Source organism: Falco naumanni, chromosome 13, assembly GCF_017639655.2.
Source record: "Falco naumanni isolate bFalNau1 chromosome 13, bFalNau1.pat, whole genome shotgun sequence".
NCBI lineage: Eukaryota > Metazoa > Chordata > Aves > Falconiformes > Falconidae > Falco > Falco naumanni.
Genome location: NC_054066.1, coordinates 2,291,100 through 2,315,578, shown reverse-complemented (window position 1 = coordinate 2,315,578; position 24,479 = coordinate 2,291,100). Strand labels below are relative to the sequence as shown.

Here is a 24,479-nt window from a genome sequence, read left to right as displayed (position 1 = left end):
TTTTCCAAGGGAAAAGTTCCTAAAGAGATGTGGGGCCTCCTGGGGGGAATTTTTTCTCTGCACCTCTTGGCGCTATGGGCAGCTACCCATGCCAGAAGAGTTGCAAACAAAATGGGCTTTGGACAGTGCTGAAGCCTCTGAGGCAAGTGTAATGCGAATGTATAGCAAAGGATGGATGACAGTAATTGCTAATGAAAAGAAGCCCAAACTGTCTCTTCATTAATCTGTGTTTTTCTCACACAAACTTTACACCCTACGTTTTTGAGAGGGACCTTACCTGTGCCAGGGAAAATAAAACGGTTAATAAACCACCACTCCTCTGGGCTTGCTTGCTTTCCCCTGTGCGCCTCTGGAAAATGAGTTACATTTTTCAAATGTTTGTGCTCCCACGCCTTTACATTGGCTTCTCCTCGGAAGGGACCGCGCTGTGCCACCCCCTGCGGTCGGCTCTGGCTGCAGAGTCACATCTGCCCCTGGGAAGGAGATGCTGAGGCACCGAGAAAGGATAAGGATGGCTCTGCTGGGCTCCCAAATCCCTTCGAAATAAATGGAGTTCAGCTGCTGATATGGAGAAATAGTGTGAAATAGGGACAATGGACATCGATTGTGATTGTATATGTCTGCTCAAGGAACGTGGGTATGGTGACTGGTCATGAGTGTGGTGTATGGTCACATAGGCACACAGCTTTGAGGAGACACCTACCCTTCTTCCTCTAACAAGGGGGCTATTTATAAAAGGATGAGAAAAGGATGAGAGATGTTCCAATGTTATCTAGAGGAAGGGAGAGCTAAGTCTTCTTGCTGGAGAAGATCAGATGGTCACAAGGACATGAATCACCTACAAACCTGCAAGACCACCACATTCCAGGCAAAGGACTGACATGCTAATTAACATACGAAGCGAGAGTAAGGTTTAGGTAACGAATATGTATAGGCGTTAATTGAATATTCATTTGTTTTATTGTATAAATGTGAGATGGTTCGTCACTTTGGGCATGCACGCTTGTGGGGGAGCGATCCCCTGTGCATCTGCGCGCAATAAACATACCTACTTTATAACTTTCGAGTTATAGAGTCTAATTCCGTACGTCACTGCCCTGGAAATGAGGTGCCGCAGCTCTGTCCAGCCGTGTGAAAATCCCTGTTTAACCCCAACAGGTTTTTCTCCGGAAAGCAACACATCCCCTTGCATTTACCTTTTTCCCAGGGTAATGCCAATCCACCCAACCCCCCTGAAAAGAAGCCCAGCTTGCAAATCTTAATTTTAAATCTGTCCAAACAGCTGTTTTTAACTTGGGAGCAGAAAGGCAGGGGTGGATATCGGTGGCCCGTAATCGAATGTTTGCCCTCTGCCCACGCTATCTTCTGTAAACACAGCAGCTAATGAACATGCTGTAATCAGCAGCCCCGTTTCTGCGGCTAGAAATAGCAGCAGGATTAATCGGGAGAAGGAAGCCCTCTGCACGCAGGCTTTACGTGGGCTTTGTGCTGTGTTCAGACGTGGGGGTCGTGTCTCCTTCCGCCCCCACCCCCACCCCCCCCCCACCCCCCCGTAACTGGGCACTGCGGCTTCTCAGAGGAGCAACGTGGGGTGGGGGAGTGTTTTGCTGTTCCCTTCCCTCGCGTGAGGCTCTCACAGCTCAGCCCGGGGCCGTCAGGCTCACGCCCCAGTGCCATCCACACTGGTTAAGGTTGGTTGGTTGGCTCCCTGCTGCGTTCCAGCGGGTTTCGCCTGCCTGTGGTTTTTCCTCCATGACTTTGACTTTCCTGGGCTGAGGGGATGCAGGGAGGAGCGTAGGGTTACAGCCCAGAAAGTCCTCCCTCCTTCCCCCACGGCTTCAGGCAGCCCCCAGCTGTTCCCAGCTGCCTCCCACCGCCCACGTTCATCGATCAGCTCCCATCCTCATCCTGTCCCACCTCTTCAGTTTATCTGTCTCTGCCAGCAAGTGAGTATTTGCCTTTTTCTCTGGCTCGGCTCTCCCGGCTCCCCTCTCCGGGCAGTGGCTGTGTCCGTGGAAGGGAGGGACGGGGCAGGGGGACGGGCAGAGACTTGACCCGCTCCAGCTGCCTTTGCAGATGAGCTCAGGCAAGAAACATTTCCGAGGCTTTGCCGTGTTATGTAGCAGCAGTGCTGCAGATGGAGTCCAACCCTGTCTCACTTCTCTCTCCTGCCTGCCTGCACCATCAGGACTTCTAGCAAAGTAGGGCTGATAGCAGCAAGCACGGCCAGCCTCGCCAAAGGTCTCACGCGGGGAGGGGGGTTCTCCTGTGCCCACCCCATGTGAGTCCCAGAACCTTACGTTTGGGCAAGAGGAGAGAAGCTGAGAAAGCGAGGGAGGTGATGGCTGCTTTTGGGAAGGGTCCGGAGGAGGTGGGGAAGCTGCTCGAGCAGTTGGTGAGCAGAGTTCCTGACACCTCTCTGCTTCATGATAAGGCATCTCCCACAGCTTGCAGGCTCCCAGGTGGGCAGGGAGCAGAGGGACGCTGGCACCTGAAGCAGCCTTAGACTTTGCAGGGAGCAAAGAAGCCCTTGAAGAGTTCAGGAAAGTGAGGAGGGCCCCAGAGTGACAGTGGGAAAGGGTGAAAGAGAAGGAAAGGAGGAGAAATTTCCCTGCCAAAGGCTCAGGGTTGCAGAGAAGAGGACTGTGCAACAGCCTGGCCCAGCAGCCATGCGCTGGGACAGCAAAGACACTGTCTTCCAGACTGGAAAATGAAAGCCCATCACACTTTCTGGGACCCAGCTCTACCAATACTTTGGTGGAAATGGGTTTTGCACAGTGGAGTGGAAATGGTGCAGGTGACCACCTTCAGCAATAAGCTCTGCTGAGTGATACTAGCTGCTACCTCTGTAATGGACCTGCAGCCATCGAGGCCGATGTCTTCATTGCCCAGCAGTCCATATCTCAGCCCTAGTGCAGGAATACCAACATTTCCCTTGTGGGTGATGAAGACAGCTTTTGCCAGCAGCTCCATCACACCAGCTGACATTGCATTACATTACGGCATGGAAGCCAAAATACTTTTACTGCTTTACACCAACTGAGGACCTGTCCTGGGCAAATACAAGTAGGAAGTAAAGAGAAGAAATAAACCCTCAGAGTTGGACTCCCAGGGTTTTGCCATGCCAACATCCCACTGAAGCCATGCTTGCACTGTCTGAGACCTTATATATAGCATTTTGTGAGAAACAGAGAGGACAACCCAGCAGGCTGCAGCACCCGCAGGCACTCCTGAAGCAGGCGACGGGGCGATCGCAGCCGTGCTGCTAAGCAGCAGGTCGGCACCGACGGCCGGATGAAGCACAGCTGGCTTTGGTGCATGAAGACTTTGTTAACATTAACGAGGTTATGCAACACAGCCTACCCCTGGGGTATGTAGTAGATTGTTAAGGGATTTTTAATTCGTGGTCCTGCAAACCCTTCCTCTTTAGGAATGATTAATGTATGCAACAAAACCTCGCAGGCAGGGACCATGCACCATTACCCAACAGGTCTATATAATATGCAGCTATGAGTCAGGGCTGTAGCTACACCTGTATATACACAGGCACGTATAGAGATATATATATCCATATCCATATATATGTACACTACACTTTGCCTGATGCAATGAATTGGATTATTTGACACTGCAGCACTGCTAACAGTATAAATATCACAGCAGTAACAACAATAATGATCTTTGTTGGCCATACAAGCCTGCAAGGGAAGGGGCTTGCTGACCCAATTATCTTTAGGTAGGCACCAAAAATGAAAAGAACGAGCAAACCCCAGAGGGAAACAAGGGTTAACTACAGCACGCTGATCCACAGCTGTTCCCGAGGCTTTGGTGCCTTGTCTGCAGCAGCGTGCGACGGCTTCCCAGGTTAGCTACAGCCCTGAATCAAGGCTTTACTGTCTCCTGCCATACTGAGGAAGGGAAGTAAGCAAGAGAAGGGTGAGAAAGAAGAGAGGGTCAGGTAAAATTGCTGTAGAGCTAAAAAGTGCTTAAAAGAGCCACCCAGCTTGATCCAAAGTGGTTCAGAGCAGTCATTGACCCCTAGTATTTACTTGCAACAGGGAAAGACCCCGGTGGGAGATGGGACTACAGGCAAAAAGCTATTTAGGTGCCTAATGAGCTGACTGAGCAGACTAGAGCAAGACAGAGATGTGAAGGGGCTTACTCAGGGCAGGAGGAGACCCTCTGTCTCTGAGCGCAAGAGAGGATTTTGCAGAGTTTGCAATAGGTTTGAATGCTGCTGAGCTGGACCAAGTGCAAACCAGCCTTGCGAGGGCACGGGAAGCACTGTGCAGATAAAGCAATCCTGGCAGTGAAAGCAGTGGGAACCCAGGGTAGGGGTAGAAAACCAGTCCCGTGAGATGGAAAATGTTCGTGGGCTTGCAGACGTCACCGGCTGCAGTATCAGCGTTAACGGACTCCACCCTGTGCAACCCCACGTAACACCTGGGAAACCCTGTGGTTGCTCCAGCAACAGAAAAAACAAGAGAACAGGATCGTTTCATCCCAGCGCACATGCAGGCACCATGAAAAGTGTCCCTGCTAGGCACTTGGTTGGAAAACCCTGGGTGCAGGGCTGGCTCAGCCTGGCAGCCCCTTGCCCTTGCTCTGCCCTGCCCGTACCACTGTCACCCCGTGTGCCAGGTAGGGCTGAGCCTTGGAGAAACACAAATGGGAGCCTTGGAGGCTCCAGGGCACCCACTTGTGAACAACATTTTGAAGACTGAAATTAGGGCCACAAACCTGATTTGGGCACTGTTTCTGCTGCAGACAGACAGTGATAATCACTGCCCCCTCTTCCTCTGAGTTAGCAGAGGAAAGCGTAGGAAAGCTTGGCTTTCTTGCACCATGCAGGCAGTTATTCAGCGGTTCCCTGGGTTGCCTGACCATGTTTGTCCTCGTCTTGGGAGCACAGAAGTAGGTGCAGGCTGTGCAGGAGGCACAGGTGTGTGCCAGGCACTGGGCTGGCTCGGACTCACGTTACACAGCACACCCAGCAACCAACACACCAAAAACACACCAACATCTCTCCGCCTGCTCTGCTCCGTATCCCGGGGCCCTCAGCCTGTGGGGGGGCCCTATCTGCATCCAGAAAAATGGTAAGTGGCCTTTCAGCAAAGAGCATTTTCAAAAAATTAAGTATCTTAAAGGTGGCAGGTGGGTGTAGCAGAGAGGCAGCAGCAAATCCCTAGCTAGGGACTAAGAACAGTATAATTTATTTCACAGATCTAAAACTATGCATTTTAACTATTTTTGTTTAATTTAGGACACAGCTAGGAAAACAAGCAAACTACTTTGGAAGTGCTCTAGGTTTAGATCAGAGCAGGGAACCGTGGAAGGCAGCGGACTGCTGTGGTATTAAAGGCTGTCCAGTGTTCCCTGCGTCTTGTTCCCCAAACAGGCCAGTTCTGTTCCCCTAAACCACGCACACTCAGCAGGGATTTACAGGTCCTTTCAGAATGGGTCATTGCAAAGGGTTCCAATGTAACACTTTTAGATGTCTCCCTTACTGAAAACAGATGGTGAACAACCTGGCAGATTTTTTTGTAGATTTTTTTTTTTCCCCCAGAATTTGCTATCTACTGCAGCAGTTCTGGATGGGGAGGGAAAAGGGAAGGTTTTTTGCTGCCACATAAGCTCAGCTCTGTCCCTCTGCTCGGTGCCCACAGTGTGTGGGGGCTTGCAGGGGCGGCAGTGGAGCTGGAGGGTGGCTGTGGGGTCAGCCCTAACACATCCCTTTTGCCTTTCAGCACTTTTCTGCAGACTTTTACCACTCACTGCACCAGCCCATGCCTGGGGCTACAGGGATACTGGGGGCATCCCCAGGACTCACCATCCCGGTGGACATTCCCCCCTTCCACTTCCAGCCCCGCCGGGTCAGTGTTGACTGGCGTCGCTTCAGTGCCATCAACGTGGAGCAGGTGGCCCGGGAGGTGGACGTGGCCACACTCCAGGAGCACATCTCTGGCGTCACCTTCTGCAACCTGGATGGGGAGCGGTGCCCCCACTGCGGGCAGCCGGCGGACCCCATCCTGCTGAAGGTCCTCAGGATGGCCCAGCTGAGCATCGAGTACCTGCTGCACTGCCAGGAGTGCCTCGGGACCAGCCTGGCCATGCACACCCAGTGCCTGCGAGATGCCCACGCCGAGCTGGCTTGCATCCAACAGCAGGCAGCAGAGCAGGCAGCGCAGCTCCGGGGTGCAAAGGAGGAGAGCAGGAGGTGGAAGAAGCTGATTGCCATGCAGCAGCTCTTCCCGCAAGCTGGCCCCAACACCCATTGCAAGGTGCGTGACGGGAAGGTGTAAGGGGTGTAAAGAGCATCCCCATGCAGGACGCCCTTTGTTGCATGCTGCCTTTGAAGCCCGCTATGCTTACATCTTGGCCCTAGAAAAGGTGCTGGCCAGCCCTGCTGCTTTCCCTTGCACTGGTTCATCACCTTCATGGAGATTCCGAGTCCTTGCCAGCCCAGAGGGAAGCTCCCTTTTTTGGGACATGCCAACTACAGGTAGAGCTGCACAGAGTGTGGGAGAGGGGGTCTGTAAAAGGCCTTCTGGGGAGATCTCAGGAGATCCCTGTGTTCTGGGGCATATCTTATGCCAGGGAGACTTTAAGCATCCTCCAGACCAGTGAAAGATTTCTGGATGCTCCTGGATTTGGTGGTGATTTTGCTTTTTCCCCCGACCGAGCTTTTCCCACCCTTTCAGCAGGAAGCCTGCTGGATGTGCCTTTTTCGTCTGCTTTTTCCCCATCACCAAATCAACCTACTAACTTACTCCTGGAAAGTAAAAGCCAACCAAACCAGATGATTTAGATTCATTCAGCCCAGTCATCCCTGCAAGCGTAGGACCCCATTATAACCAAGACCTCACTGGTGCTTTGCTTCCTTGATTGCACTGCTCTGTTGGGGAAGGCAGCATTTTTTTCCCCAACCAGTATCCTTGCACCACCTTGGCTTCTGCCTTCTTCCTTGGTTTCAGACAGAAGAAACTCCCAATGCCCTCCGTCTACGCGCTGCCAACACAACAGCCATCTCTCTTGAGGTCTCTCCTTTTGCTTTAAAGCAGCAAAGCTTTGCCTGCCTTGCAGGGGGCACGGGGGGTGCCCCTTTCTGCAGATCCCAGTCCCTATGCTGACTTTTCCCTCCTCTCCAGTGCCACCTCTGCGGTAAAGCCTTCATGAACAACTCCTTCCTGCAAGCCCACGTGCAGCGCCGGCACGCAGAGGCCACCGAGGCGGGTGAGCACTGGGACAACTTCTCCCTCCACTTCCCCAGGCAGGTTTTCCTCCATTCGATGTAGATGTCAGAAACCAGAGTGACCATAGGAGGTTAAAGACAACTTCCTGTAACTTCTTTTCTTCTTCTGCATTTCTGTGAATACTGACTGAAGGCTTTCTGCTTGCTGCCTTTCCCTCCAGCACAGGTAGGACAGGCAGTCGAATACAAGACTGCATGTGCCTTTACAGCTCACCTCTGTGCCTCAGTTTCCCTAGGGATCTTCTCCATCCAAAGATTCCACAGGACTGTGGGGATGGAGCTATGCTGGGGAGTCTGGGAGAGTGTTTTACTGGAGTGGGAGAGGGGCTTACCTTCCCCATGCCCCTTTTTTGTCAAGGAATTGATGTTTCTTTGCAAAACACTTTGGAAGCTGCAGGTGTGACATGCTGTGTGAAAGCCACAGAGCCTCGTTACAGCTTCACTGCACTTGCCACTTGAACCTGGCACATAAAAAAGCTGCTTTTGCTGTTGCTGGCAGGCTGGAACCCCAGCCCAGGGCTGATGCAATGCAACAGGTTGAGCTTTGCTCCAAAGGCACCTTCCCCAGTGCAGCCTGAAACACCCAAGCAGTGCTCTTTGGCTGCTGGAGAGAACAAGCCCGATGCAAAGTTATGCTGCCTCATGAGCCGCAAATCTCTCCAAGTCTGCAAAAATAATAAATAAATATCAGAAGCCACGTGGCCACATTTGTCATGTTTTTTCCTGCAGCTCAGCTACCTACTTCTTCACTTTGAGCCCCTACAGGGGTTTTGGTCAATGCTTTATTAGGCTTTTCCGCCCAGCCCAACGCAAAATCCCAGTAGGAGCTGGCAGATCACACCCTTGCTCACAGCACCTCTTGTTTCCCTGAGCTTTGCAGAGAGGCAAAAGATGAAGCAGATGGAGCAAATGGAGGACAAGGTAGAGGAGCTGAAGGTGAAACTGCGGGAGACGCAGCAACAGCTGGAAGCAGAGAGGGAAGCGGAGAAGCTGCGCAGGGAGCAGGTACGGGGTGAGGGCACAACTACCCATTTGTAAAAAAAATGAGGGAGGAGGAGTGATGAAATGCAGAAAGTTTTTAAAGCACAAGTGGAAAAGGCATTGAAAAATATTTCATGGTGGGGCTTGCATCTCTTGCTTTGGAAGATTTGCCCCCAGAAATTCCCATGGTAAATGTCACGTGGAAATAAGGATTCTATAAGCATGCCTGCCTGGGAAGCTGTGCTGCCTCAGCCTCCCCACAGTGTGCAGGCAGGCTCTGAGCAGCGGCGGGTGTGACGAGAGCATTGGTGCTTACGCCACCAGTGCCAGGGCAGAAGGCCCAGCCTTTGGTACTTCTGCTCTGCAGCCAAGACAGCTCCTGCCTCCATTTTTCCACTCCCTTTAGGAAACAGAGAGAGCTTGCCAGCAACAAGAGGAGGGCAGGAGAGATTTGGAAAGATGGAAAGAGGAGGAGAGGATGAAGATGCATGAAGAGATAGATGGCCTGAGGCAGATCTTCCTCAAAGCGTTCAAGGATGTGGCGAGCAGAAGCAGTGCCATGGAGGCGGTGAGCAAGCACCCCACATGCTCCTCGAAGCAGGGAAGGGGATGTCCAAGATTGCTGCTTCACCTGGTCCAGGTGGCATCACAGGTTCACAGCTCAAAGAGGCCATGCCTTTGCTCCTGGGGGCACACAAGTATTTTGGGGTTGGAAGCAGTGGCTGGTGAAGGTTGGGCTCCCCAGGAGGAAAGCAGGACCTCCTGTGGGCCACACAGCTCCTTATTTTCCCCCCTCCAGAAACTGCAGGAACTTCAGGCCAGAGAGGCAGCGAAGTCCAACTTGGGGACCCTGCAGGACGATGACACTGAGGAGGCATGGTGGCAGGCACCAAGCCGGGCAGAGCAGCAGGGCAAGCAAGAGAGGATGACAGCGCAGGTGAGCAGTGTGGTACCCATGTCCTTACCCTTACTGCGCATCCCAGGAGGTGCATTTGGATGGAGATGCACCCACATCCATGCACCTCTGCCTCTCAGCTCAGGTTCTGCTCAGGGCTCTTGCTGGTGTAGAGCGCTGACAGCCTGAGTCCAGAAATGGGACCTGGAGGGTGGCGGAGGGCATGTCATGGTCCTGCTTACTTCAGGGAAACTCAATTCACCAGAGCACTGCAGAAGCTCACCATATGGAAAAGCACTTAAATAAACAAAAGAAGTTTATTTACCTGTGCATCAGCCTCCTTCTCAACATCTAGAGACATCTGAAGAAGGCTATACCATGCATGGTACCTCTGAGCATAGAGAGAGTTGGGAACAGCACTGGAATTACAGTGCCAACCATCCTTCTGGACCCAAAGGGAAGGTTAATTTCTCTGAACATGGATGAGATCAGGTGCCCATACCCACAAGAAGCCCACAGCCTGAGGAAGGAAACGCTTATGTGTTTAATTTGGCAGAGGGCAGAGCAGAGGCAGGAGCTGAAGAACCTAAGGAGGGACAACCAGGCACAGGAGGTCCAGGTAGGTGCTAGATGTCCTTGGCAGCTAACAGGCACCTCACCCAGAAAAGGGCTTGTTTCCTTTACGGTCTCTTCAGAAGAATCAGGGATGCCCTCTCTGCAGATCAGCCCAGCAAGTGGTAGGTGGAAAGAGCGGGCCTACACACTTCAAATCAACCTTGGCCTGACTTCAAAGCCTCAGGCAACAGAGTATAGTTATCACATTATCAAGGGGAAAGAATAAAAAGAATGCAGCAACCAAAGCTGTGTCCTATCACAGCTGACAAGCAGACATGAGCTTCCCACCAGCAGCCTTTGAAGCTGGCCATATATCTTCTGCAAGGCCAGATCTGCCTTTTGGAGGACATCTCAATAACAAAAATCCAGAGAGCTGTCCTTGCTGGTGAAGGGAAGAGGTGGTTCCAAACACATTTTCACCACGTTCAAGTCTTCTTGTTTTGTTTTTACCCCTTGCAATTGAAGAAAGAGAAGAGGACATTCTGTGCCACCCCATCTCAGGACCAGTGGGCAGTTATGGACCATGCACATCAGCAGGTACCATGCCCTCAGCACCTGTCTTGGGGAGCAGCTCAAGGTCACAGAGTCCCAGGAGAAGAAAGCAAGTGATATTAAAAAAATAAAAGAGAGGCCTTGGTTCATCAAGAGGGTTTAAGCGGATGTTTAACTCTAAGCAGCCTTAAAATATTTGCTGAATTAAGGCTAAGCTTAAAATCAAGCCCATTCTGTAATGCTTTGCTACATTGGGCTCTTTTTCGCTCTCATTAAACATGAAGCACTACATGAATATCATTGGCAGGAATCATGCCCACTGGGGTGTAGATCACCAGAGCAACACTTTGTATTACAGTTTGGAGCATCTTTCACTTGTTGTCAGATCTATAAATAGCCCGTGGGGTATAACAGGATGTGCTAGTGATCGCGTTATGGAAAGCCCCTAAGCTGACCCCTCACAGGTATGGGCTGCTTAAGGGAAAGAGCTCTTGGGGAGTGTATGTGCCCACTTTAGGCTCTTGCTATTTTCTGCTCCTTTTTTGAATTGCATTTAATAATAACACTCTGCAGGCAGAGGAAAAATAACCCAAAATTACAGATAAAGAAATGATTTTTGAATGATGCCCCATCTATTTCTTTACAGATCAAGCTGCTCTCTGCAAGCAAACCTGAAGGTAATGATCACATTTTTAAAGCGATTCAATTCCCATCTAGATAAATTTTTCATGGCTAACAGGCCTTCAGACCACAACGCCTTCTCTTTCTCCTTCTACAAAAGTGTGGAATCCTCTCCAGGGAGCTGGTCGTATGTCCTCTCACACAAAGCTGTGGAGCGGACACCTTCCAGTCCCTCAACGGTCTGCTGCAACAGCACAGACCGCCGCTCTGGTCACTGGCACAAAACTAACTGGTCTCTTGGGTGGGTTTTGCATTCTAGCCATACCCCAAAGGAATGAGATTTCAATCAAGCACTCACAGCAAATGAATGACCTTGCCTCCTCCGAAATGATGCCAGTGGTTATTTGCATAAAAATAAGGAGCTGAGGCATGCTGTGGTTTCTTCTTTACAGTCTGGGTTTTCTATAATCAGGTGCCAGGGAAAGAAAATGGGGACTTCTCAGCTCCCTAATGCCTGCGGTGCAGCTGCAGACCTGGCCAGGGGCTGCTGCTCAGGAAACACAAAAAGGCCATAAAGCAGCGATGTCTGTTAGTAAATACCCAAGGGGAGCACTGCTGACCCCAGCCCTGAGGGGCAGCAGGGGGCTGATCGCCCACTGACATCCTCCAGCCGGTGGCTTTGGTGCACAAGTGCCCCAGGGTTTCCCTCGGGATGTTCTCCAAGGTCTGGTGCCACACCTGGGCCAGCCTTGGATCCCCAAAGGGACAGGTGTGTCCATACTTTCCGTATAGGAAAAGCAGGTGGTGATCAGTGCTTGCTTCTGTGCTGGGGCCCTGGCCCCTCTTCGACCCTCACAGGCTCCTTTCTTCCCTGCAGTGACCCAGGAGGTGACCGAAGTGGTGGCTGATGAAGAGTCATCAGGTGAGTACCAGAGCTGGGACCATCCCTGTCCCCAGAGCACCAGGGTGAAGCTGTCGTTTGCCTTGGAGTGTTGTGTGGTGAGGATGAGGGGGTGCTGGCCGGAGCTGCCGGTGATGAGGTGGTGGGCTGGGGGCAGAGGGGGTGACCTCGCCGGTCTCCTCCTGGCTGTGCAGAGTACGACAGCCCCATGACCAGCCCTGATGCCGGCACTTCACCTGGGAAAGCTGTCCCAGGCAGCTGCTGGGCTGTGGGTGGGATTTCGAAAAAGTTGTGGGCAGGAATTAATCAAATTAGAGGAGGAAGGTGCCCTTTCGTAGAGGGATATAGTCTGCTGAGGGCAATCAGTTGCTTGCGCTGGGCTCGGTGGGACCCATGTCCTCAAGGAGGAGAAGGGCCCCAGCAGCCCCCTCCCCAGGGCACACCAACATCACTGCACTGGTGCCAGCACCCACCTTTACTCCAGACAGGAAGGAGGCCACCCTGGGTGGGAAGCAGAGGCTGCTGGAGGCCCTGCAGAGAAACCCAAACCTCCTGAAGCAGTTTCGCCCTATCCTGGAGGAAATGCTGGAGGAAAAGCTGGAGAGCATGGGTGTCAAGCGGGTAAGTGTCTTTGCAGTGCATTTGCAATGCCAGCCCTGGGCTGGTGCAGGGACACAAAGACTGCTCTGGACTGATTTCTTTTAGTTTGTTTGTTTTTGTGGAGGGAGCAATCAAAACATTAACAGGCAATAAAAAAAATCACCATCTGGAGCAATCACACTCTGAGAGACGAATGGGAAGGTGGAGGCAAAATCACACAGTAGCACAGGGAATAAATTGTGGTGCTCCCATCTCTGAGGTTGGTCATTAGTATATCTCCAGCAAATCTCTTTCTCACAAGCAGCCTTTCATATGCTAAATTATCCAGGGCTCACTCTCTTCTCGGGAGGGAGGGCACAGCCGCCCCTGTCACGGGGATTTCAAGGGGACTTTCACTGTCCAAGTCCTTTTCATGCCAAGCATATTAAATAGTACCGCCTGCAAGCCTTCCCGAGCTCCCGGCAATGCAACACCACCACCTAGCACCTTGCAGAGCTGATGCAAAGGCAGGCAGTGGGCACAGCTGCCGGAACCCGCCTTGCTCCATCCACCCATGTTTCTGAGCAAGGCAGCATTTCTGGTTTGGGTCCCGAAAGCACGAAGAGAAAACAGTGACTGAACGACTTCTCATGTGGTTGCTTCCCGGAGGTGCAAATGTGGGCTGTTTGCATGGGATACATTGTGCTGGGGAAACGATGGGTGTCGGGGCTTGGTGTTCGGGCAGGGCTTGGAGCTTGCAGGATGCACTTGAGTACCAGTAGTACTGCCAAGGGCTTGTTTCACCACCCGGTGCTGTGGGAGGACAATGTCAGGCTCCTCAGCTGCCCTCTGCTTTAGGTTGCAAAAGGAATCTCCACTCGGACCTACAAAAAGCTCCAGGCTCTGGTCAGGCTTCAGCAGCAACAGAAGGCTGAGAAATTTCCCAGTCTCCTACCCCTGAAGGACGAGTTGGTTCAAGCAGTGATGGGGAAAGTCAGGAGATGCAAGAAGCCCAGCAGTGCTTTGCCTCAACAGCTCTCCATCATCCCAGGTGAATGCCCTCCTGTCCTTTCTGCATACTGTCCGTAGGGACCTGTTGCCACCCACTGATGGCCACAGGATGGCCACAGGATGCTGTCCCCTTACCCAGTGGGGCAACAAGGCAGAGGAAGGGGCACTTAGAGTGATGCAGGTCTCTGCAATTGCTCTCTGCATACTGACCTCATGTGGCTTGGCCTGACATGTTCAAGAATAAACATCAGCTGTTCCCCAAAGCCCCAGCAGAGTGAAATACGGATTTGCAAGAACGGCCAAATCTGTTTTTCCACCTTTTTCTATACAACCCCATGTCAGGTGGGGTGCGTGGCTCCCCCAAGGGCAACCCACAGGACTACCAGGAGGTGGGTGGTGATTCTCCTTGTTCTCCATTTTGCTTTCCAGCTCGCAACCTGAAGAGCCCCAGGTCACTTCATGGGTCACAGCCCATGGTGATACCAGCTGCAGCAGAGCCTGGAGCTGTGGTGACCCCCCAGCCCACTCCTCAGAGCAGAGCCCGCTCTACCCACAGCCCCCCAGGGACTCCCTGGGGCACCCTGCGGACCTCCAAAGCCAGCAGCCTCCATTGACGACTTGTCCCACAGTGGAGGTGAGTCCCATCACCTCCTTTCATCTGCAGGCAGGTGGGCAATGCCCAAGAGCCTCAGCCACAAGCTGGCCCCAAGCATGCTGAGTGCTGCCCAAACACCAGCACCTTTGGAAACTGCCGAATGGTGGGTAATGGGGCACCCCAGAGGGGTTTGTTTGGAAAAGGGGGTTTCTGGGGTCCCCCTGCCCATATCGGTGACCCAAACAACTCAGCAAAGTCAGACCTGAGGGCTGCTACCCACCATGTGGTTGCTGGAGACAAACACAGGGCAGTTCCCACTGGTGTTCGGCTCCTTCTTTCCCTCCCAGAACCTCTGCAAGGGGATGAAGGAGTTCTCCTGGGGTTTTGGAACAGAAGTAGTAAAGATGTAAAATGAAAGCTTGTGGAAACTGTGCAGACCATGCAGAGAAGAGACAACGTAGAGAGGGTGTGAGGCAGCAGCAGAGAAGAAAAAAAGCTCATCTGTGACTGAGAGCAGGTTGTGGAAAGGAGTTACTTGTTTGCTCCAGGAGCAAGAGAAAGCCAGGTCCAGTTATGGGTGTGAAACACAGCCAAGGTATGGATATGAGTATCTGTTGGACATGCTAGCAGCAAGGTGTTTGCTGTTGGTGGGTGTGATGGACCTGTCCATGTCCATGGGGAACATGGGACTTCACCATGGGCTGCCCTGCTCAGGGCTGGATCGCAGCCCAGAGTGTTGCAAGGCTTCCCTGCATCTACTTCAGGAGTGGGGAAAGGGACACCAAAGCAGCCCCACGCCTGACCCAGCTCTGTGCACCAGCTCAGAAGTGATGCTGGGAGGGAAGCAGCCTCCCCTGTTCCCCGTGAGGCTCAGCCCTAAGCAAGAGCCAGCGCTCTCCGCAGGGGTGCTGGGGGATGAGACTGGCTCCCACGGGTCAGACCCGCTTCAGGTACTGCCTGTTCTTGAGGGGGTGGGGATGGTCCTGGTTAGCACCGTCAGCATCGCTTTGTCACCTTCTTCCTGGGGCTGAAGTGGGACATGTCTTATCCCACTGCCCCCCATACCCAGCCAGGCAATGGGGCGCTGGTGGCTTTATCCCTTGGCAACTTGCGTGCCTGACCCTGCCAGGGTATTTTCCTAGGGTGCAATAAATCCTGCAGCCCTCTTTTTGTGCAGAGGGAAAGAAGACAGTCTAGAGCATGCAGCGGACCCCACAGGACCCAAAGGGCTGTCAAACACAGGAGAAAAGCTTGTTTTTACTTTTGGCTATGTGCTGTAAAGCCCGATGTGTCCAGGCATGATGTAGGAATTGCCCCATGGCCCCTCTGAGAGGTGGGGGAAAGCAGGAGGCATTTCTTACCTATGCATTAGTTGCAGACAGCAGCAGGTACTACATGTGGCTGTGGTGTGTCCCAGGCCAAAAATGAGGTGTTGGTGCTGTGTCATACACCGCTAGCCTGGGCTGCATGTGTAGATGGAGATTTCCTCCAGCATCCTTGCATACACCGGAGTGTTATCCACCCAGTGCTTGCTCGGGGAGGGAAACCCCCGTGGTACATCCTATGCACAAAACGTTTGCTTGCTGAAACAGCTCCGTTGGGATGGGTCCAGAGAGTGCTAGTGAATTGAAGCTATTAAGAAACCGGCTTGCCCTAGAGTGCCTGGAGTTCTCCTCCCTTCCCACCCAGCTGAGCCATCACCGTGCCTTGGAGCTCCCTGCTAAACCTGCTCTGCCCTGCTCAGGGACGGCCACATCCATGATGGTTGAGGCTCCTGAAGAGACACCTGGGTGTAGTGTCACAGAGACATCCCCACCCCCCCCAGCCCCCAGCAGGCTGAAACTGTTCCCAGCTGTGAGCTCAGCATCACCCAAACCCAGCACCCCACCAAGAAACTCCAGATATCTTGTGCAGATGGCCACAGGGATGTTTTCTGACATAATTTCTATTTCAGAAAAAAAGGCATCTCATACCCACTTCTCAGCTCCCACCCATCAGTAGTGCACACAGGGCACAGTGTGCACAGGGAGTTCAAACCTCCAGCAGCGGAGACTTGGCCCTTGGCCCCTTCACCCACTTGCAGCCATCTGTCCTTCCCGTGATGTTTGTCCGTTCCCTCTCTTTTGGGGGGGGGGGGGGGGGGGGGGTGTGGTGGTGGTGGTGGTGGTGGAAATCAGTATTCATGCAATTGGGACCGAAACAATAAGAGCCAGAGAATCAAATTGAGAAAAGGTCTCTGGAACAAATCCAGAGATAATTGGAGTGATGCAATGGCAAAATTATTAAATTACTAAAATGGGACTTAAACATAACCTCAATTTATGAGGGAGAGCTGATGTAATTAAAGTGGTGGCAGTGTTAGAATCAAATTGCTTTTTCAGAGAAAAAAAAAAATTAAAAAGATTTTACCCAAGGAAGGCCTAGCACAAATACTGGGATCTTTTTTTTCCTTATTGCCGTGATAATGAAATTCTAGGCCTTCAACTGGTAAATTTTTTTTTTTTAAAAAAAAGCAACAAACACACACACAAAAGAAAAAACCCCAACAAAACAACACAACAGAACCCAAACCAAAAAAAAACACCAGTGAAGCATGAGGTTTATGGGCTGACTGCAAGCCACAGAAATAGACAGGGTCTCCTGTGTGATGCCCTGATGCAGCCCTGTTTGACCCTCCTTGCCCTGATTTTTGCGTCATCCTGCTGGAGAAGAAAACCCTGTGGATTTGTAGCAGGGGGAGCACAGGGTCCAAATGTGGGGGGTGGGTCTAGCCCCGCTGCTCCCTCTCAGCCTCTCTGTGCTCCTCTCCAGTTGGCAGGTGACAGCAGTGACCCGCAGACCAGCTCCCTGGCGGACCTGGCGGAGCCACCACTGATGCTCGGGAACCACCTCTGTTCCCAGGGCCCCGGGGAGCCAGGATGCAAGGGGACACGCGGTGGTGACAGGGAAGTGACAGCCCTCTGCCAGCAGCCACTGGATGGTGCCACAAGACCAGAAACGGGCAGCAGCCTCTCTGATCCTCGCCAGGCTGCTCCTGGGCTCCAGCCACCCCTCTTTTGGGGAAGACCCCAATATTGGAGCTCTCCCAGACAGCACGGGGGGGGTGGGTCCTCCCTGGCCAGCCACTGTGGATCGCACCAAGGAGGATAAATGCTGTGTGGTCGCCGAAGAAGTGATTTCTGCTCTGCCATCATCACGCACACAAGCAATAACACAGCGCGGGACGGTGCCAGGAGCTTTTGGAGACCCAGCAGTGCTCCCTGGGCTTCGCATCCGACAGGCTGGGAGCAGCCCCCCACACCGGGCACAGCCTGGCACTCCGTGTGGGGCTTTCGTGCTTTAAACAGTCCAAAACACAGTCAGGAAGGGGAGAAAGCAGCTTTCCTCCTCTTTGCCAGCACTCCCAAGGGCGACGGAATATGTCTCATTTTCTGCTCTAGGAGGAACATGGCCTGCGGGCGCTTTGGGCAGCGTAAGAAGCCAGAGCTGCTGTCTCCTTCCTCCCTTCCTTCTCGGACTGGTGGGAACTCCAACGCAAAGGATGATTTTTTTTGCCCTGTAAACGTGGCCATATAAACCAGACTCCACTGATAATGCTCATCTGTGTAAATTAAGTCCATCTTCCTAATTCTCTCTGTATTTTGTACATTTGTGGCAGTGCATTTATGATCTCAGTCCCTCAAAAGTATAAAATTTTGGAAGATGCATCAGGAAAAACAGGCATTGCTCCGTTTCTCTTCTCTTTTCCACCGCACTCCACCTCCGGTTCAGACTTCTGCCATTCCCTATTTCTAACACTTGCATGTGGGTTTAATGCGAGGGAGCAGAAAGACCAGCTAGGGTTAGGCAGAACGGGGTGATTTAATTTAATTTCACTGAACAGAAAAAACGCCTTCCAGATAACTGCTCACAAACACGCAGGACCCCCATCCCCCCGATTCCACAAATCCCCATGGCCCTGGTATGTGCACATTCAGCTGTGTGCTCTTACCCACCCATACGGCTGTAGCTGCATACCTTGAAAAGGATTTCTTCTATTTTGATCATTCCAGTTTAAGAAATATACCTGGCTTGTGTTATTCATTGCTTACAGTGCTATTGCCAGATGCGTTACATCGTGCTTAATTTAACAGCTTTTGTTCTTTTTGGTGAGTGTCGACCTTAACAAACACCGGTTTTGATAAATAAGGGAGGGGTGTTTTCCCCCGTTTCAGAGCACTGGTATTGGTAACCAAGAGAAAGAGATGAGCTTCTTAACTGTAAAAAATTACCAGTGGAGGTCGCAAGCTCATGGGAGAGGCATGATAGGAAACCTGCCTGGACTCACGCACCTCTGCCCTCGCCGCCTGCATGCAGCAGCCCTGGGCTGGGCGCTGGTGCTGGCACGGCCCAAGATCAATGGGGAAATATGTTTCTGCCCAAAAGAGCAAACAGGTAGGAAAAGGGCAGAAAGCAGAGCTGTTTCGCCGTGACTACGTGGCAAGCTCAGTGCCAAAGCAGGCGCCCTGCCCAGCGCTAAAGTCTACATCACACCCACTCTGCCGACTGCTGACCAAACCCTGCCAGACCCAGCTCTGGCTGCTCCTGCACGTATTCACCTGCCGACAAGTGCAAGAATCACTCTTACATTCATTTTGCCATGTTTTCATGCCTGAGGTGCTTTTGAGCCATTGTGGTGAGCTTCACAAACTCAACACCAAGTCCAGGTGGTACCAGGAGGGTGGGGTGAAAACTTCCCCTAAGTTTGGGAACCTCCAAAAACAGCTGAGAGCCTTGTGCTAAGAGAAACATGGCACTCATACCGTGACAAACAAAGAATGGAGATACAAGCAAAGCATTTTTATTTCAGACTGGACATTTTGAGCCAGCATTTGCCATGGGAAGTTGTTCTTTGTGTGCTGTGAGCTGCAGCGAGCCACATGGCAGAGGATGTGTGGTGGGCATGGAAGAGCCATGAAGATTCACCTTGGGTTATCACAGGTGATGAGCTGGAGGGGAGGGGAGGGGAGGGGAGGGGAGGGGAGAAGCAACTCCAATGATATCAGCTCCATCAGGGTGTTGCCCAGAAAAGAAATTTTGCTCAGTTTTTTTTCCCTTGTTGTTTTATAGATTTCTTCCCTAGATAAAGCAACTGCTTGTATACCCCTTGTTAGAGTACTGTCCTTTTCTTGATGACACCAAACTGGGCCACATTGCAGGGAACGCGGCATGAGCCCAGTGCCCATTGGCACTGCCACATGCTCATGCCATGCTGCATGATGCTAAAGAAGTGAAGAGCAGCAGGGATGCTCCCCAATCAGGTGGATCACTGCAGCCAGGGAAATGCAAAACAAAGCAAACCAAACTAAACCCAGCAGAAAACACGCAGTGGAAAAGAAAACCAGGAGTGCAAGTGGGGACTCTCACTCACAGCTGAGGTTAGATAGGCAGGCAGATGTCCTGACATTTTCTTCGCACAAAGATTTCTTTGTGACTGTATTAAGGAAAAAAATATGGCTTCTCCTGCAGGAGAACAACAATGGAACAAGAGCTGCCTCCAAAATTCACTTCCCTCACTCTGTAAAGAAGCAATGCTGCAACGCCACAGGACAGCGTGACTTTGTTAGCAGGTAGAGCTGGCACCCTGCCCTCCTGCTGCCAGCGCTTCTTGGAGACTGATACCACATCTCCTCCCTCTCAAGCCTTCACACCTGCTGCCCAAGTCAAATCCTGCCCACTGGCATGCTGTGGCTGTGCACCGCCAGCCTGCTGCTTGCTACTGGGTGGTGAGCAGGCTGGGTGAATGGGCTGGAGCACGTATGCCCATCCGTGCTGCTTAACACCCAGAGGTTTTTCCTGAAAAGCTAAAAAAATACCCCTGAAGTTTTGTTAAATGATGGAAGATGCAACCCAGTAGCCATATTTTTTCCCAGGCAAGGTTTTTACCTGTCCTCCAGTGCAGGCAGCCCAGTCCTCACCCCTCTGCCCTGACCTACGTCCCCTGCCCGGGCACGTAACCTCATCCCTCCCATACCCAAACTGCTCTGTTTAAATTCTTAGAGGTTTTTATTTTCCTCCTCCTAATTTTTCAACCTTGTCTGTAGTTCAGCACAGCAGGGAGGGTTTTCCATGGTCTTCAATTGATGACAACCCCTTTCTCCGACCAGAAGTGACTCCTTTGGCTTTGTCCTCTCCGGAGTTTCCAGGAACAGTAAAACTAGCCAGCAAGATATAGAACTAGCCAATTTAATGAAGGAAAACCCACGTAAATCAGGGTTTCCCTCTGGAAAAGGGACCTTTGCATTTCTATGACATATTGAAGTGTTTGTAAAACAAACACCATCCCAGCTGATGCCTGCACAACCAGCCTCCAGCCTGCAGTACTGTAACAGAGCCGGACACCCGTGGGGCACAGACATGACCCCCTTCCCCTGGGGACTAAGCAGCACAACTACACTGAAATCGTTGGCCAGTCTCTTGCCCAGGGTTCAATGTCATTGGAGTCTCATGCTTTTCAAAAGAATAGTTTTTTTGGTTTTGTTTTTCTCAATTACATCTGTCTCCTTGGGGCTCTAGTTATTGATAATACTTTAATAAAGCACAAATAAGCTTGGGACAATTAGTAGATATTCAAACCACAGCACTAACAACCTCTGAAGCAGCGCATCTCTCCCAAATAATACCAAGCTGAAAAAAAAATAAAGGAAAAGAAAAATCCTATCAAATTTATTCAGCTGGAATATCTCACCCAGAGAGCTATTCTCCCATAATATTTGGGGCAAGCACAGTGTCATAAATCTTAGTGCTATTAATCCATAGACTCATTCATCTCTGTTCAGCTATATAAAAGCAATAACCTTGTCACTATAGGAAGGAAGATTGGGCTTTTAATTGCATATAGATTTCAGGAGAGTTCTTATCTCATAGTCCAATTTGTAGCTTCAGATATGCGTCTTTGCTTCCCTTGGTCAAAGTCCATGCAAATCTGCCGTGCTCCCACATACTTATAAATGCTACAGAAGCTTGGAAAGAACCTATATAGAGCTCTTCTGACAGATAATACACACAGCCTTTTCAGCATTTGCTTTATTAGACAAGTCTATATTTAATTAGCTCCCCTGAAACGGGATATGCATTTTTCAGATGAAATTGATGGAAACAAAACCATTGCTGAGTGCAGGCACACATACACCCACACACATCACCCGTCATGGTTTCCCTGACTCATCTCCCTTGGCCCTGTCAGTGCTACCAAAGGCATCCGTTGCCCTGCAATTTATTGTCAATAAAGGCAAAATAATCAGCAAGGTGAGGGTCTTCCCTCCCTTACCAGTGACAACGGCAGGAGGGAGCACTGGATTTATTCATGAAGCCAAGAGATCTGCAGTATCTATCTGGGTTCCAGTTATTTCCAGGCTTTACTCAGCCAATGACTTCCAGAGGCACAAACCTCCTCGTTGCTGTGCGATTGGTGAAACCAGCAAGCCCAGTTCAGCCCAGCAAATATTTAACTGCTCCTCCCAGACTGCAGCCAGGCAGCAAGGCAGGATGGTGATGGCTTTGCTCCACATGCCTCGGTGCACACTGTACCCTTCGCGCGTTTCTGCCTGTGGGGAGACCGGGCGACAGCAGCGTGTTGCTCCTTTGAGAAGCTCAGTTACCCATGCGGTGCTGATTTGTACAGTCTAAATTCACCCCCTTTAGGGTAAATAGCCCCCTGACAGTGCTGGGGGACCCAGGCGCAGCGTGAGGTGCAGAGGCTGTGTTTTGGGTGGGTGGCCCCAGGGTGCTCCCCAGGCAGCATATGGAGTGGGTGTCCCCACTCCCCACACAGCTGGAGCTTAGCACCATGGGCTGTGGATGTGGCACGGGGTTTTGTGTCCTTTGTGTGTGGGCATTGGGACATAAGGGCACTGGGACACAATGAGCTGCCACCAAGGTAATGTTGGGTCATACTGGGGTGGCTTTTGGATCTTGCTTTTTTCTCAAAGTCCAAGAAGTAATGAGGGTATCCTCACTTCTTTTAGTCCGCAGGGCCGCAGAGGAAAGCCTGGAAATAGAAACTTTGTTCTCAGTAAAGACCCAGAGCTTTCCCTAAGCAGGTGGTTTCAGCTGCAGGGCTTTCAGGAGACAGATCAGTTCGGCTGAAAAGGAGATATTTGGGTCCGTGTCCCAAGACAGGGAAAGACCAAGTGCTTTCTGCAGCAGGAACTGCAGCTCCATGGCTGCGGATGCTGGTTCTCCCATGGTGTCCTTCCCCTGATGCTCACCGTTCGCAGTGGTGCCCACCACAGGGTAAGGTCGACTATGGCCAGAAGCAGAGGGGAGCAGCTGTAATGTCAGGTGTTGTTACACCTCAAACAGGCTCATAAATAAATGATTCTCTGCTTTGGAATTTGATTTTTTTCGGTAAAGTTCACGGCATTAAAATTTTTCATCCTGCAAGTTTTCGGCCAAGGTAAGGAAATGAAAACTGATGTTGGAAGATTAGAAATCTACTGAGGGCAGGAATTCCCGGATACAGCTCTGTCTCAGCTCTCCATAATGCTCCTGCCTGCAATCTTGTCATCTACACGCTTGCACACGTCAACATGAAACTGAGAGATAGCTGGCTCGGTGAGTTTGTCAGAGTATTTGTGTTGCATAAAAATAAAATGTCACTTTCAAAGGGGCTTCCTTGTGATTTTATGTGTGTGTTCTAATTTGTTCTAATGCAGTCAGAAACTTGTATTTCAAATTTTTCTGAGTGTTTTTTCTGTATTTTTTATTGCCCTGTGTACCTTTACCTAACCACCACTTCACACATTTCCTATCTAAATTAAACATTCCCCTGCTTTTCAGCCCCTTTCCAGTGGAGGCTGGCAGGAGTGAGAGCATACCAGCAATTTTTCTGCCCTCCTAAGAACAATGAAGTACTCAGAAGTGTTTAACTGCTCCCTTGAAAGTCGAGCAGGTGCTGGGCTGACCAGACTGGCCTCAAACCCAGGAAGAGCCACACATTCGCTGAACTGTACTCCGCAGCAAGCCCGTGGTCCCTGCAAGGACCTCTGATATCATTGTATCAGTGAGTTGGGGTCCCCTGATGCTTATTCATCTGCTTTTCCAATATTTCCTCTCAGCATATAACTATATCTTACAAAGGAAAAAACAAAGCCTCCGCTTTTATTTTTTCCCCTCAAACACACATACTTGTCCATACTGCTCCCAAGAACCCGCAGAACCCAAAGCTGGGGTGAGTTTAGCTGAGCAGGGAAGTTGGTAGCTGCTGTTCATGGTAAGAAGAAAACAAGTAAAAACAGTGATTTTGGTCTTATAGATGTTTTTAATATTAATGTAAAAAAAAGATAACCAACAAAACAAACAAAAATATAAAGCCAGCATGCAAAAAAGGCAGAAAAGTGAAGTCTACACTGAGAGACGGGAACAAAACCATTGTGTAGAATATCAATATTTTTTTAATAGGACAGGATTTACCTCTGCAAAACTAAATTGTTCTCATTTAAAAATAGATCCATAAATCAAGTCCTTTGCTAGTATGAATGGGAGAGCCAGCACTGACATCCAGCAGTGACTGAACCCAGGTGGCATCAGGGGCCAACATCCAGCCTGAGGTGGAACCAAGAGCTTCTGTTGGATGGAAGCTCTTCCCACCTTTTTGCATGGTGGTCATCTCCTCCAGCCATCAGCCCCTGGTGCTGCACCCTGCCAGGCGTTCCCTCTCCCCCTCACTGACCTGCCAGAGGTGCAACCTCTCCTCATCCCCTGGACCTGTGCTGCAGATGTGCTCCACGCAGTGCTGGAGAGCTGGTGGTGATAAGAGAGCTGGTGAGTATTGTTTGTGCTCACTGGGAGCACTGATGTTCAGTGAGACAGCCTGCTGCCCCTCTTCATACAAGCCACCAGAGATGCCAGCCTAGGCTTGACCCACCAAAGGTCCAGCTCTCAAGAAATGTTCAGCTCTACCTCTGCTCCATCCAGATCATGAAACCACTCAAGGGAATATCAGCATTTCATCAAAACAATTTTGCTAGTGAACTCCTGCAGACAACTAGCAATCATTACAAATGGGGCTAATACCTATTGCAGATACCTACCAAAATGGCTGCTTTGGAGGTTTGGACCCCTTTTTCCTCCCTAACTTATCCCTCAGTACCCTTTGCTCTGCTCATAGGCGCTTTCAAGAGCTTCTTCAGGATGTGCTCTGGAGCCAGGAGGGAGGACTGCGAACAGGACACAGCTCTCCCCTCCCACGTTAGCTCTTGTGTCTCTTCCTTTGACCCCTTTGAATAAAATTCCTTTCTGATGGATTAGCTAGAAGAGGCAATGTCCCACTCAGGAGTTAATCTTCACATCATTCAGGGAAGAATTAACACAAGAAAGTCCTGATGTCAGTAAGGAGTTACACATCTAATGCTCCCTGGGATTTCTGCTCCAAATGTAACTCTAATTAATTCTAAATGAGAAACTCTTCTGGCTTCATTAAAGATGACATCTGCAGGAACACCGGTCACACACAGAGGTTTTCAGCTATTAACAGCAAATATCTGGCATAGGAATA

General features: G+C 51.0%; 1 protein-coding gene across 1 annotated transcript; it reads left to right on the top strand.

Annotated features, from left to right (window-relative positions):
* Nucleotides 1-1,716: 1,716 nt before the first annotated feature.
* DZIP1L (DAZ interacting zinc finger protein 1 like) lies at nt 1,717-18,924 on the top strand. Its single transcript, XM_040613792.1, has 12 exons — nt 1,717-1,946; nt 5,748-6,281; nt 7,149-7,233; nt 8,133-8,257; nt 8,640-8,801; nt 9,033-9,170; nt 10,882-10,912; nt 11,734-11,778; nt 12,242-12,378; nt 13,195-13,387; nt 13,777-13,981; nt 16,754-18,924. The coding sequence occupies exons 2-11, from the start codon at nt 5,787-5,789 to the stop codon at nt 13,959-13,961; spliced, it is 1,596 nt and encodes a 531-aa protein (XP_040469726.1). The 5' UTR covers nt 1,717-1,946; nt 5,748-5,786; the 3' UTR covers nt 13,962-13,981; nt 16,754-18,924.
* Nucleotides 18,925-24,479: the final 5,555 nt, after the last annotated feature.

Excerpts from the sequence above, each read along its gene's own strand:
- DZIP1L (XM_040613792.1), top strand. The coding sequence starts at position 5,787 with ATGCCTGGGGCTACAGGGATACTGGGGGCATCCCCAGGACTCACCATC. Across the intron at positions 8,802-9,032 it reads GAAGCAGTGCCATGGAGGCG|AAACTGCAGGAACTTCAGGC; the intron begins GTGAGCAAGCAC and ends TCCCCCCTCCAG. Across the intron at positions 11,779-12,241 it reads GGCTGATGAAGAGTCATCAG|ACAGGAAGGAGGCCACCCTG; the intron begins GTGAGTACCAGA and ends CCTTTACTCCAG.